This window comes from Ambystoma mexicanum, chromosome 3p (assembly GCF_040938575.1).
Source record: "Ambystoma mexicanum isolate Mex_15411 chromosome 3p, UKY_AmexF1_1, whole genome shotgun sequence".
NCBI lineage: Eukaryota > Metazoa > Chordata > Amphibia > Caudata > Ambystomatidae > Ambystoma > Ambystoma mexicanum.
In genome coordinates, this window is record NC_090925.1 from 637,677,828 (window position 1) to 637,692,698 (window position 14,871).

General features: G+C 43.4%; 1 protein-coding gene across 1 annotated transcript in view; it reads right to left on the minus strand.

Moving 5' to 3' along the window:
* Positions 1-6,523: 6,523 nt before the first annotated feature.
* Positions 6,524-14,871, minus strand: part of IL17B (interleukin 17B) — a 56,189-nt gene continuing 47,841 nt past the window's right edge. Inside the window, exon 3 of the mRNA XM_069651395.1 lies at positions 6,524-7,663. Within this exon, the coding sequence (XP_069507496.1) occupies positions 7,405-7,663 (259 nt within the window). The 3' untranslated portion in view covers positions 6,524-7,404. The remainder of the gene's footprint in view (positions 7,664-14,871) is intronic.

The window sequence follows — 14,871 nt, forward strand, 5'->3', positions numbered from 1 at the left end:
ACCACCAACCAAATCAACTTTATAGCACCATTTCTGGAACCCACCTCGCATTCCAGCAGATGACATCACTCTAAATAAAGGGACCCGCTGCGAATACATGAAAACCTCGTCTACATAGAACCAACAACCAAGCAGACAACATAGATGCACCCACATCCATGGCACACAGCCATTCGTGGAACTCAGCGGGCATTCCCAAGGATGACAGCACTCCAGTTACTGTAACCCACCACCCCACAAGACTTTAACTACAATTGTAATGCTGACATCTATATCACAAAACAAACAATAGACAGTACAAACTTCACAAAATACATCACAACCTCCTTAGTAGGAAAATAACCAATCCACTTACCGCCCTCCATCCACCTGACCGAATAGTATCCATGGGGACCTCCTTGCTCCCACATGTCAATTTAGTAAACCATGCGGGCACCTCCATGCGTAATATCGACAAACTACAAGTCAAACAAAATATTGCCAATCGAGCTGCTCTTAAATTTCTCAGATGGGAGCACATCTCAGCAGCCAGAGGACAGGTTCATTGGCTCCATGCATCACCTTCAAATCACCAGCTATCGCTCATCGATGTCTCACCAACAGGGCTCCACCTTACCTCTCTCAAATAATTTGAAAGAGTCCACTCCACAAGACCAACACGATCTACCTACGCTGACCGTCTCGTCATCCTGAGATTTCGACACGCCTGGGCAGGGGGTGCGAGTTTCTCAGTCATTGCTGCCAAACTATGGGACACCTTGCCTCTCACCCTGCGAGCCGAGCGATCCTACTGGTCCTTTAGAAAACAATTGAAAACAAGGCTATTTGCCTAGAGTGCTCTCTGACTAACCCTCTCCTTTGCCTCTACCCTTTCTCAACCTGTGAACATGTGTCTTGCAAGTAGCGCCTTGATCCTCAAGGGTTTAGCACGCTGCCCCAAATGTAAACAAATACATAAATAAAATAAATGCCGACCTCCCCGCAACCCACATGTCAGAATAGCAATCCATTGATACCTAATGGGGTCCCTGACCACACCGAAACTATGCATGAGGCCACCACATTTAGGCACAATATAATAAATACACACCTCTCACATGACCATTAAAATAGATATTGCTACGCCTCCTGGACCGCTACTTCCCTTATTTCCTGCAACAGCTCAAAAAATGGGGGTTAACAATCCTGACGAACAGCTGAATATGATCCATAGTCTGTCTGGGTGCCGATCCCCCTTACCGCTGCAAGTCCCACCGTATTATCCCAAGCAACTGTACATTGACATAGGGATGTGCCGCGACGACCACCTTCCACGCTCAAAGGACCAATGGCCCTTTCCCTTGTTCAAGCCTGGTGGTTGTTCCATGTACACCCATTAACACCATCTGCGAGAAGCGCATGCCCCTCCAGCGTATCCCTGCACCCTTCACTTTCCCCACCACACAGCTTTTCACACGCGGAGTACCATGACTGGTCATCTCTTGTGCAGCGTATTGGCGTCAAGGTGTTCCCTCACTGCAACATCATCATTGCAGCATTGCTGTAAAATTGCAAAGTGCTCCCGAACCTTCTCACGGCCTTCAACCACTCTGGCTCCCTCCGTTCTCAAGACATGGGCCTCGCAGCCCTGCTGCTTTACCCAGTCTGGTCCTCAGCACACCGCTGGGACTTCTAGATGCCATTTTTGGTCCTTGCCACTCACACTGGCACAGCTGCCCCTATCCCACCGAGGAATTCTGTTGTATCCTGCACTTCCCTGTTTGACATCATGGAACCTCCATCTACTGGCCAGATGAGTGTTCCATGGAAACAGTTGAGAGAGAGGCCTGGCAAGGATGTCAACACTAGGAACCAGATACACACCGTTGACAAAAGCGGGACGTGTACATGGGATAATAAAGCAGAGGGGATGCGTACAGTAAAAAGAAAACAAATGACCTACACTGCACGTAACAAAATTGTTCACACGTCAGCAACTAAGAACTGCGTAGCTTCACAAACTATCAGTTCGACATGCATAGAGATCCAGTTCGAGGTAAGTTGCATCTTTTAAATGATAGTAGGCGATGCACTTGCCTGCGGTTTTATCGTTCAAACTGTTGACACGTGCCCATTCCTACGGGTAACAGCGGAGTGCGCACATGGAAGGAGCAATGCCTTCAGTACTCGAGACGTGCATGCATGTAACTGTCTCCGATGACATAAGAAAAGGAGCCGACTAAGTGGGGAACGTTGCAAGGAAGGAATTGCACAGGTCATGAAAAAGCCCCGAAGGAAATCGCAGGAGGTGCAACTACTGCGGCAGTGATGATTCGGATTTCATTCTAAATGGAACCGAAAACATGGTAGAATGTGTAACGTACTGAAAATATGGTCGACTTTGTAGCAAACAGAAGACATGGCAGAATTTGTAACAAAGCAATGTTAAATGCTCCAGTTGGTTCCCAAGTGTTCAGTCAAAGGAAAGCCGTAGGGGCTTAGAGTTTAGATATCCTTATTAGAGCAACATGGGAAATACATGATGTGTGATGATGGTTGCAATTATGCCAGTGTCATGACAGATACGCTTAGATCCAAATAGGGCTGTAGAAGATAGCTATGGTTCTAAATTAAGGGTGAGATTCCAACTAATATGTAAAGATGGATAGGAATTAACATATTATTGTGTAAAATCGGAACAATAACTGGTTAACAGTCAATATGTGTGTTTGTTAAGCCGGATACATATAGGTGGTGAAGGCAACCTATGGTGGTATTCAATTACCTGATCACAATGTATAGCAAGAAGCGAATGAGTTGGAAAGAGGGATGAATAACCTTAATACTAAATGCAATGTATACCATGAAGTGAATGAGTTGGAAAGAGGGATGAATAACCTTAATACTAAATGCAATGTATACCATGAAGTGAATGAGTTGGAAAGAGGGATGAATAACCTTAATACTAAATGCAATGTATACCATGAAGTGAATGAGTTGGAAAGAGGGATGAATAACCTTAATACTAAATGCAATGTATACCATGAAGTGAATGAGTTGGAAAGAGGGATGAATAACCTTAATACTAAATGCAATGTATACCATGAAGTGAATGAGTTGGAAAGAGGGATGAATAACCTTAATACTAAATGCAATGTATACCATGAAGTGAATGAGTTGGAAAGAGGGATGAATAACCTTAATACTAAATGCAATGTATACCATGAAGTGAATGAGTTGGAAAGAGGGATGAATAACCTTAATACTAAATGCAATGTATACCATGAAGTGAATGAGTTGGAAAGAGGGATGAATAACCTTAATACTAAATGCAATGTATACCATGAAGTGAATGAGTTGGAAAGAGGGATGAATAACCTTAATACGAAATGCAATGTATACCATGAAGTGAATGAGTTGGAAAGAGGGATGAATAACCTTAATACTAAATGCAATGTATACCATGAAGTGAATGAGTTGGAAAGAGGGATGAATAACCTTAATACTAAATGCAATGTATACCATGAAGTGAATGAGTTGGAAAGAGGGATGAATAACCTTAATACGAAATGCAATGTATACCATGAAGTGAATGAGTTGGAAAGAGAAATCAATAACCTTAATACTAAATGAAATGTTTACCAGGAAGTGAATGAGTTGGAAAGAGGGATGAATAACCTTAATACGAAATGCAATGAGTAACATGAAGTGAATGAGTTGGAAATAGGAATCAATTCCGATCACTAAATGCGATGTCTAGCATGAAATAAATGAATGGGAATGAGCACAAGAAAGAAACAAAAAGGTGCTTTGGATGATATGCAATGTATTAAATAGGTGTTGAGAGTGGTGTACAAATTTAAGTAAGATCATGTAATAGTCCACATGTGTAAATGTTGAGTAGTTGCTACGAGCACGTTGATAAAGGGTGGCACACGATGCGCACAGACCTGTGGGTAGGAGCACATTTGATGCATCCTGAGTGTATGTGCTATGAGCATGTTGTAGCGGGTGGCACACGACGCACACTTGTGCATAATATTGCACTGCGGCTGGGCGCACAATTGATGCATCCCAAGGATAGGGGCCTTGAGCACGAGGAAGAACCAACAAATCGTTTTTAAATACAGTAGTTAAGCAAGCGGCAGGGTCTGCGTGGTGCAGACGTTCTCTTTGTGGGTTACTTCAGAATTTACGTGAGGGATTATCTCCTCCGTTGCAATCCTCTGTAAGCTCATCCCTTTTTGCTTGATCTTGGGCAGGCAGGGGGGATTTGTCACATAAACCTACACTAGGTCATAGGAGTTACACTGGTATGAGGGTGGAGAAGGTACATGGTGATGTCATTTGTATCCTATTTGTCTAAATGGTGTAAAGGGGAAGGACGTGTTGTGTCCTGCACTCCCTTGTTTGAGCAAGCAGGCTCATGATGACATAGAACCTCCATCTGCTGGCCAGATGATGACATAGAACCTCCATCTGCTGGCCAGATGAGTGTTCCATGGAAACAGTTGAGAGAGGCCTGACAAGGGAAAATTAGATGACCGGTGGCTACGGAAGAATACATGTTACAATGGCTACATATATGTTTGCTGTAACCAATAAACATCCTTACATTGAAGTTACTGTCTGCGAGTCATCACGGTGTGTGTCATTCAATACAACAAATACGAACCTCCCACCTCAACAAGCACATATATGTGGCTGCCCTGATTGGGCAGGAAAACTCTTCCAGCTGGTCCCAGCAATGCTATCCCACGTTTCCTTACATGTGGGGTTGAATCAGCAGTTTGGACTCTCCACACAGCTGAGAACCTCTGAGTTCGCCCACCTTAAGGCACCTGTTCCTCCACAACTGGTGCCCTGCACTTACTTGTTGTGGGTCCCACCAAGTACTTGATGTTTGTGGATGGTTCCTCGCGGGGCAGTGGCTGCCCAAATCATTGTTGCTTCCTCCACCACAGCTCTTCCTTTGCCTGGATTCCTCCTCAAGGACCACCACGTCGCCAGTGATGTGACCTGGTTGGTTATGGTGACATAACACTCTGGATCTTAAGTATGTAAATAGGTTTGTTACCCATTCCTGTGTAAGGCCACTTTGAGTACACGTGGCTAAAACACGAGGGGTACAACCACTGGTCCACCCACAACCCAGCCAGCTCACCCTTCTACTGACCTTCTTCAGAACACTCGCCCAGCACTGCACCAACGTTCCACACTGAGATTCTATCCATGCATCCAAGCATCCCAAACAAACAATAACATAGATGCCCAGACAGGCAGGCTACTACAGACTGCTTCCTGACCTTCGGGGCAGCAAGGAAGCCAAGCAGGGAGCGAGCCAGCAGCCTGCACAGGGAGGCATCCACTGAGATGGGAAGAGCTGCAGAGGCCGCCCTGAATGGACTTAAGTTCCAAGAGCAAAGCCGATGATCTCCAGAGACAAAGGCCTGCAATACTCTGGAGAAGGGGCCAATGCCAGATAATGCTGCATCCTTTGGGTGAAGAAACCATGCATGGAGAACCGACTGCATTCTGGAACACTGAGTCCAAGCACTCAGAATTAAATAAAAGTGCAACCCTGCTGAGAAACCCTATGTGCCAGGGCACTGAGCATTAAGGCCTAGAGTGAACTGAAAGAATATTGGTAGAGCATTTATGAAGTTGGGAGCAGGTTATATTGGCCATGGTTGGTTATCTTTAGGAAGTCTGCATGTGCCAATTAGCTTAAACAGTAACCATGGGAAGATGGATGAATGGCTTGGATTGAATTATTAGGAACACATGTTATTGAAGACTGGTCATAGCTGAACGTGTACCTTGGGTGCGAAAACTTGAGGGAGTGGGGATGGGTAGTGGTAGTTTGTCCCAATAGCATTAGGAGACCCACACTTCTTGGCGTCCTCTCATTATTATTTGTTGTATATCATTTTGAACTCTTTCTATGTGCAAATATGTCTTTCCAGAATATATATATATCAGGCATTTTCTTTTTCTAAATAAGTGTTTTGATTGGAAGATGTAGTGGCGGGTCTTTCAATAAAAACTTTGGCCGCTTAAAGCAAGATATGCCATAATCCATAGTAACGGCAAAATACAGATTTCAAATTGATCCTGATGTTATTCTTAAGTGCAGTTACAGTAAATGTCCACCAGAGAGCAATGCTACCTAACTTTCACATGGGAGCCGTTGGGTCCTAAATTAAGAAAAACAGTCGCTTTAAATATTTTGATTGGCAAATCTGACCCAAACAGGCGCCGCCTGTAGCCCACCAACATCTTATGGCCAGGTAGAACCATCATCACAGTGCCTGGTAAACATGTTTGCCAATGCTTGTTATACAAATATGAGGCGATTGATAAAAGTAATCCACTATCATTTGGTTATATATTTTGTGATTCTTTTTTTTAATTTTAAATACTTGTTTATTGCCTTCAAAAAGGACTAGCAAGCAGGGAAACATAAGTTGGCATTGTAGTAAAAGCATTTTTGGTGTGAGCAATATGATTGAAGTTTCGGAAATCATGATAAAAACACAAAATCTGAGTTAGGGAATTATTTACTCAACCTGTTCTGAATTGCAAGCAGTATAAGTGCACAAGGAGTTAAGGAATACAAAGATGTATTCACCATTAAACATTCACAGTTTGGAAATCATTCTAGATGGAGGCTCGTGGAGATGGCGGGCCATGCGTCATCAATGGAACTCTCTCTGCTTGAGGGATATTATTGAGGTGGGGGAGACTGAAGCCATTTTGGGTTCTACAGACTCAATATTGGAATAGATTGTGTAGATGGTGTGGCGGGGGTGTAGAGCATCCCCCCCTGTATTATTCTGACCTGACCTGCATTCTGCGCCTCCCCACCTCCCTGGTACGTTTCAGTGTGCCCTCTCTCTCTCCCTCTGTAGTGCCACCTATGGACCAACAGCAATGGTGGCGCTATGACACAACACTATGTAGCATAAGGAGCGAGAGGGCACACTGAAACGCACCAGGGAGGTGAGGAGGCGCAGAATGCAGGTCGGGCCAGTATAATACACGGGTGATGCTCTGCTCCCCCAGGGCGGTGCTTCTCTGGCCGTGCAGGCCGCCTCCCTGTCTCTCTGCCTGGGACCTGGGAGGAGGCTTGCAATGCCGAAGGAGTGTCCTTTAGCAAGGCTAAAATGGATGACTTTGACTGTGCTTGTTTTGCTAGACATCTTAATGGTGTGTGGCCCCTGGCTCTAGGGTCAGACAGACATGGCAACATTCTGAAGCCCCTGAGAGGGAGATTTCAGCACCGAAATCGGGAGAATGCATTTTCCCCACAGGAACGCATTGGGGATATTGTTATTTTAGGCGGGAGACAGTAAAAAAATGCACTGTTTTTAATGAAAAAATCGGGAGTCTCCCGCCTAAATCGGGAGGGTTGGCATGTATGGGTCAGAAGATGCACGTGCAGCCAATTACAATGTTCTCCATCACTGTCTGATACGCAGGCTGGCATCGCTTCTTTTTGCGGTGCGACTTCTTGCCCTGTGGCCCCGCTGGGCAGAGCAGCCTCTTGACTGGGATCTTGCTGTAAATAGGGATGCTGGCCATAGTGCGGTCTTCCTGCATGGTGAACGGATTGATGCAGCCCGTGCACAGGCAGCGGGCCTCCGGGATGTCCACAGGGATGCGCGAGTCGTCATGGTTGATGCTGGGGAGAAAGAGGAAGACATTCAATTTAACTGGAAGTTCCAATGCCCCACCTGTGCTCAGATGCCCCATCTATGCCCATATGCCAGCCTGGGCAGTACAGAAATTGAGCGATTCCCTCACCAGGACACATTTTTTAGACGTGCAGCTCAAATCGTAAGGCGATTCCACTTTAACAAATTCTTTACACATTGGGTTGTATTTTAAAATTAAAACTGTAGTTTTCATTAAATTCAAGATTTATTAAACCTAGATGCAATTATTATGTTTTTTTCTATAGTGTTGCCCCCACAGTTGCCATCTCCATAACAAAAAGTTCCAAAGGAACCTTTACAAAATATATTTCACAATTTGTCACTGAATACATCATAATTACTATCAAGTTTAAGGGAAATTTTAAGAAAGGAAATGAGTCGCATATAATGAATCCAAAAATGTATCATCTATTGAGTTTTAAATTTGTACACACTCTAAAATGGGGTGTCACTCTCTCCTGTGCGGACATAATTCACTTTCATAATTAAAGAAAGACCAAATCAAGAAGAAGATTAAAGAAACAAAAAGTAATAGAAGTAAGTGGTCTGATGGAAATATGTAAATATGGATACACTTATTCAGCACATCAAACCTACACAAAAATACAACTTGCGGGATACTCCTCTAAAACAGACACTGAAAAGAAGAAAACAACGAATAAAAAAGCCAATTTAGTGACATGATATGGCATTTATAACACGCCTATACACAGATGTTTCAAGGCGCGATGACGCACGGGAGGGGAACAGAGGGAAGACAGACAGCGATCTTACTAGGCCGGGTGACATTGCGATCGCGCAAGTGCAGGGCGGGGGGAAGGAGAAAAGTGTGAGGGGAAAGGGGGAGGGGAAGTGCAGTACATAGGACAAACAGAAAATAAATAAAACATCAATAAGAACAATAAATAAGAAGTGCGGCCAGCTAGTGGCAGGGGTAAGTGCAGACATCAGGTGTCAAGTGCTGGTAGGGGGCTGCAGGGATACAGAAACAGCCCCATAGTGCATAGGTTGGCAGGGGGGCAGTGCACTGGCAGGGAGGGGACCTGGGCCCAAGAACAGAGGGTAGCCAGGTGACCAGTGCAGTTTCAGTTTCAGCCAGGAGTTCAGCAGGGGAGAGGAGGAGAGAAAGCAGAATCAAAGATGAAGGTCTTGAGGTGCTTCCGGAACTGGAGATGGTTCTACTCAATTTTCAAAGAGGCAGGGAGGATGTTCCAGAGGGAGGCCCCAGCCGAAGAAAGAGATCTACCACCAACTTGTTGCTTGGAGAAATGACTGTCCCTGAGAGAGTTGGAGGCGGGTGAGCGAAGAGCTCGAGAAGGAAGATATTTCATTACTCGTAGGCCCAACAGAAAATGACAGCTACATATTCATTTAGCTAAAACAAAACTTTTATCGGCAAGCATACATGTGCTTTAACCCAGCATAGTAGCGGTTTGCATCAGCTTAAGAAATATAGAAAAAGGTGTTTAGCGTTATGAAACACAGGAGTGCTGCCAGTTTACATTGGCGAAACACATAGCATGAGAGTTTCCAATTTAGACAGCTTTTCTCTCCCTCACTCTGAGCATTAAATAGCAGGCAGCCTTTTATGGAAACACACACATTGTATATACATTATATATTGCATATAACATAATAATGTCCTTTCTAGCTCGATTAGCATCATATCATTTTTGTTAGAAAAGTCCATCGGAAGAGCATTCATTATGTCACTTTAGCTAAACGCAACACACCCACACAGGCCAGCATTGGGTCAGTTTCTCTTCAAGCACACAAAACTTCTCTCAGAGCAAGATATTAGACAATTCATTTCAGAGGTTGCAACATTGCACAGACAAGCCTAATGTCGCACAGGAATTGGCAGCGCAACTATTAAGAATTAAGAAAGCCCATTTCCACAGGAGTTTAGCTCCCAGCAGTGAACGATAAATGCAACTTTAAAAAGGATAGTCACCCCCAAGGCGAGGACAAGGCATGGTGCACTGATTAGCTGAGAGGATGTAAGCTTATCAGCTCACACAGCCATATTTTAGAGGAACTATACCAAACTTTGTTCTCAGGTTAGAAACCTGAAGACCGTGTTCTGGCAGAAAAAGGGAATGGCCAGACATGTTCATAGGCATAGAATGGGCACAGTACCACACTGCCATCTGTGGACTGAATAAGCATGTGCAAGAGCTTGTTTTCTAACAAATAGTTATGCAGAAACCATTATTTACAGCACAGGCTTTCAAGAGATAGTGGGAAATTCAGACACCACCGTATTAATAAAAGACAACCAGTGATGTCACACCATACACAATTAACATTATTTTTACCTTAGCATTAACCAGGACCCTAAGGACAATGCAGTAATTCACGTTTAAGACACTTTGTTTGAATGCAATAGGAAACTAAAGCCATTTTGTGATTAGGTGCACTGTACTAGCAGATTATATGTGTGTGAATGAGCCAAGTTCACTGGCAGCTTAGCCCTGCATGCCACGTCAAGAGACAGGACAAAGCTGGCTCATGGGAATAGGAAAAAAGGCGTGCAAATAAGTTTCCTACGAGCAAGGTTACAAAATGTAACATAGATCTTAATGTTAGAATAGTGTTTTTGGTGCCAACCTGAAGAGTAGTCCGGACAGAACTAAAAAGTTATATTTTATGTTTCACATGGATTACATCACACAGAGATAAATGGTTCTAACAACTGTATTCAGACCACTCCACTTTTCCGCCTACTGAGGGAACCAATGGAAATTGCAATATAATTTGCAATATGTGTCTAATGTTTTTTGACCAATCCTAACTTGTGTCAAAATTGTTGCTTTTTTCTTTCTGTAAAACTTAATAGAAGCCTGCACTCACACCATTACAAGTTGAATGTCTGTGGATATTTCCCTGCTTAAGCAGTGTGAAATACATTTTTGATTTTTCTTGTATCCTGTGCATTGCATTTTTAGTACCTTTAGTTCCTTTGTTGGCAGAAGAAAGGACCTTTGCCATGCTGATATCTCTACTCTAAACTGATGAAATATATAATGAGCAGAGCACTAGAATTGTAAATAATCGGGACCATGTAGTTAAGTGCTCACTGCTAAAACACTTCATAAAGTGAAACGGTTTCTTCTGTAACTTTTCACCAAATTTGGCAAGCCAACTGGTCTATCTAAATCCGCATACTCATGGACATTTTCATGTTGGGAAAAATAAAAATGGAAAAATGTATTTTTCTTGCTTCAGTTTTCTATAAAAATAAAAACAACCCTCACTTTGGTAACCTGTTATCAATAAGGTGACCAGACGACCTGGTTTTGCCTGGACTGCCTGGGAATTGGGCCCTCTGTACCCTGTCCTGAGTTTTTTACATTTAAAAACCCCATCCCGGTTTTGGGGAAAGGGAAGATGACAGTCCCGGTTTTGGGGAAAGGGAGGGTGACAACTTCACAGGCAACAATTATTAAACTCAGTTAACTTCATAAAACTTTGATAATTTTGTCATCGCAGGTTGGGCCCCAACCCCCGACCTTTCACATAGCAGCCACAGTGATTAACTGGTTGTGCCACAGCGACTGGCTCAGAAACGAATGAACAGCAGGGCCTGCAATCACGGACAGACTGGGCCATAAAATGATCTATGCCACCAATCAAAAAAAGTGGCCCACGGTTGCAAATGGCAATTCATTCCTTTTGTGACAGACTGTTTGATTAGTACCCAAGGGGGAGGTTTTTGATAAAATGTGATGCAATTTGTGCATTTTAAAGACTATTTATTCAGTAACACTGGTCAAAACGACTAGGTGCATGGTCAAGTAATTTATCAAACTGGCCCACACGGGCCACAAAAGTGGGCCACTTTGACCCAAAAAACTAACGAATTTTTGGTTGGGGCATTGCCCTATTGCCCTATAGGCCATTCTGAGCCCGACTGCAATATCAATCGGAGGAAAAGGCCATTTTAATTAACAGGCTAACATTCAAAGGTAAAACTGCACAATTTACATTATAGAGTATTTATATAAGGGAGCAATCATGGAAATAATGTGGGATTGGGAGAGATGGGGGGGGTTAAGTCAGTGTGATGATGGGGCGTGGCTACGAGTGGTGAAAGGTAGTCCTTGGTTTATGTTTATGGCATCCTGGTTTTTCATCTTGAAAATCTGGTCACCATTGTTATCGAAAAATCGTTGCCTGCTATTGTTGACATTTTCGGCACATGGCGGCCCTTCCCTGAAAAAGGTGCACACTGCAGTCATTTCGAAAATCAAATCAGCCGAACTCGATAAACTTGCGTTTTAATTCCAAAGTTATCTTTAATTCAGAACTGCACAGTATTGCACATTTGTGTTGTGTTTGCAATGCAAGGCGTCCCACCAATAGCATGCACAAATAATAGTTTGCGCCTGCACCTCACACAGAATATAGGGATGACGATAGGCACAATATGTATGCAGATAGAATACAAGTAGAATGACAGAGATCATGCAACTAGCAGTGGGGTTCGGTAAATCCTTATAACACACATAACCACACTCACTAATACAACACATACAAACACACACACACAAACACACACACACACACACTCTTCAAACATTCCAGAACCACACAAATCCCCTCACACAAGTGCTCCTTTTACTGGGTCAGTGTTCACTAATCTCATGGAGCATGCATGCATGGTGATCACAGCCAATGTGCACACACATTAAATTAATACAGCAGACACATGCTAGGAATATACATACATATATCACGCATAACCACCGTAGGCAAATTCAATGCACACACAATATCCAGACAAACCACAGACGGACCATATGCACAAATATTGTCCACAATGTATGTAAACACATGCACAGAGTATACATTCTGTGCATTTATTTAATTCTTGCATGTATTTTAGACATAGTGTAGACAGACTGTTTATGCATGTTGCATGGTGCACAAGGCCATTACATTCATATCCCTACAGTGTTTATGTGCCATGTATGCATGTCTGTTCTGAGCTTATGTGCTGTGTTTGCATGTATTGTCAAAGTAATAGTTGTGAATATTACATATCTCCATGCATGCATATTGCATGTGCATTATTGAATGCGTGTTCAGGTTGTGTGTGTTTTGAAGCGTATTTTATATGTGTATACATATTGAGAATACATGTGTGGGGGGTGTCTTTACGGGTTTGGGGTTGGTTGTGGTGGGTGTGTATTATTGGACTGTAATTAACGATGCTTGTGCATAGTCATTCTGCATGTATTGTGTGTGCCCATTGCGTTCCCTAATATTCACACAGATTGTGTGCCTGCATTTATTCCATGCATGTGTTTTTGATGATGGTTCATGTTTGTATTTGCTTACCTCATCCTGATTTGTGTGCATTAGTTGTTTCTTTGGACCTGTGCTCTTCCAAAATATCGATAGGAGTTTGGGATTTTAAAAATCTTGAGTTTGATCCGATTTTTGCCATTTTTGCTTCATTCGCCAGTTACAGGTAAGGGCTGTGTGTGGTGAAAATCAAAGTGAACAACTTGCAAATATGAATATGGAAAGGGCGAGCTTTTCTGGGTGTGTGGAAAACCGAATGCAAAAATACATTTTTAAAATGTTTTTGTTTGGATGTGGCCAGTTCCTTTCCAAATGTGTTGAACTTTCACAAACGAGGTCAAAAGTAACAGAGGCAACGGTTTTGATCGGAAAGCGTCATGTAAACATATTTCTTCTGCCATTATTGAGCAGGATAATATAGATGGCACTTTCATATACAAAGTTCTTAAACTCTTTTTGGGCAATTACAGTTTCAGCAGGCCTGAGACCAATTATTCTGTTGCCTGTGCCTTCATCAGGACTATTATTTGCAGTGGCACCTTTCTCAATTTAAAGATTTGTCTCTGCAACCCACTTATCTAGCGTGAATTTATTGAGGACATAATATTACGGCAAAGAGATGAGCAACATCTCAATTCCTAATGACCATACTCTTGGACTAAATGAGATGAGGCACACAACACTACTTCAATGGGGTACCCAGTGATTGGTCCTATACTCTTTGGATCCTTACATTGGGGAGTCAAATCAAGGAGAGCTATTGGATTCACAGTAACTTTACTATTACATGTCTAGGAAGGATTGCCCTGAAGTAGCTCATTCAATGAGGGACCCATGGCACTTTGGTTAAGAATAATGTATGCAAAGAAAATGTGCAATTTAACCTAGCACCCTATGCTTAATAGTTGTTTTAGAATCTCATAGGAGTTCAACTGTTCAAACATGGCGGCTATATTCGCGCCACACACTATGAACTTCTTTTGATATAGCGTCCCACCAAATAGGTCTCAGCAAATAGAGTATGAAGGTGGAGACTGCCCCTTGGACCCTTTTGCTGTTGACGGTGTCCCTATAAACAAGTCAAGGGCTAATGCAGAACCACTAACAAAGCAAAGAGAATTGCAGACCACTTTCATTGTGGGATTTGTGGTTCCAACACTCCCAAAAATCTAGTGTAGAGTCCCTACCAAAGCGAATTAAGTAAGAAAGCTAAATGCAGGGTTGGGGACCAAGCTAAGAGTAGCAAAAGGAAAGCCAAGACGCCTCTGTGACGATAAAGGAAAGAAAAACTAAGAATTGCTCACCACGATTTATGGTTTCAATAGTCCAAAAGGCCCAGAGACTAAGACTGATTGAGTCAAGAGAATGAAAGATGCTCCCTGTTGGGAGTGGCAAGTGGACCATTTTCTGTAGCTCTCCAAAATAAGAGCAAGAGTGTGAGGAAGTGGTTTAACAATTGTATTAAGCAGATGATGGAATCTGAGTGTGGCTAAACCTAGCCATACTTCTATTGCTAGTAAGCAACATTAGTATCCGGAAAGGGGCTTGGCTTCGACCTCCCAGCCAATGAGGAGGCTCACAAGGGAGTAGGGGGGGGGGGACTTAGCACACAGTAAAGCCTCCGCTCTGAACCTCCTCGGAGCTGGAGGCCACCATTTCCCCCGCCAGACACCAGGTAAGTGAGCGCTCTGCCCGCGCACTCCCATCCCCTTCCTCCCCACCCCACCACCTTTTTCCACATCACATCTCCCCGCAGCCCCCACCCCACTTACCTGGTGTTACGGCCCGGCAATGGCCACCATGTAAAGTGAGAATGGACTACGTATAGTTCCCTTCACCCTGATTCATGGCAGCCATCTTTTTT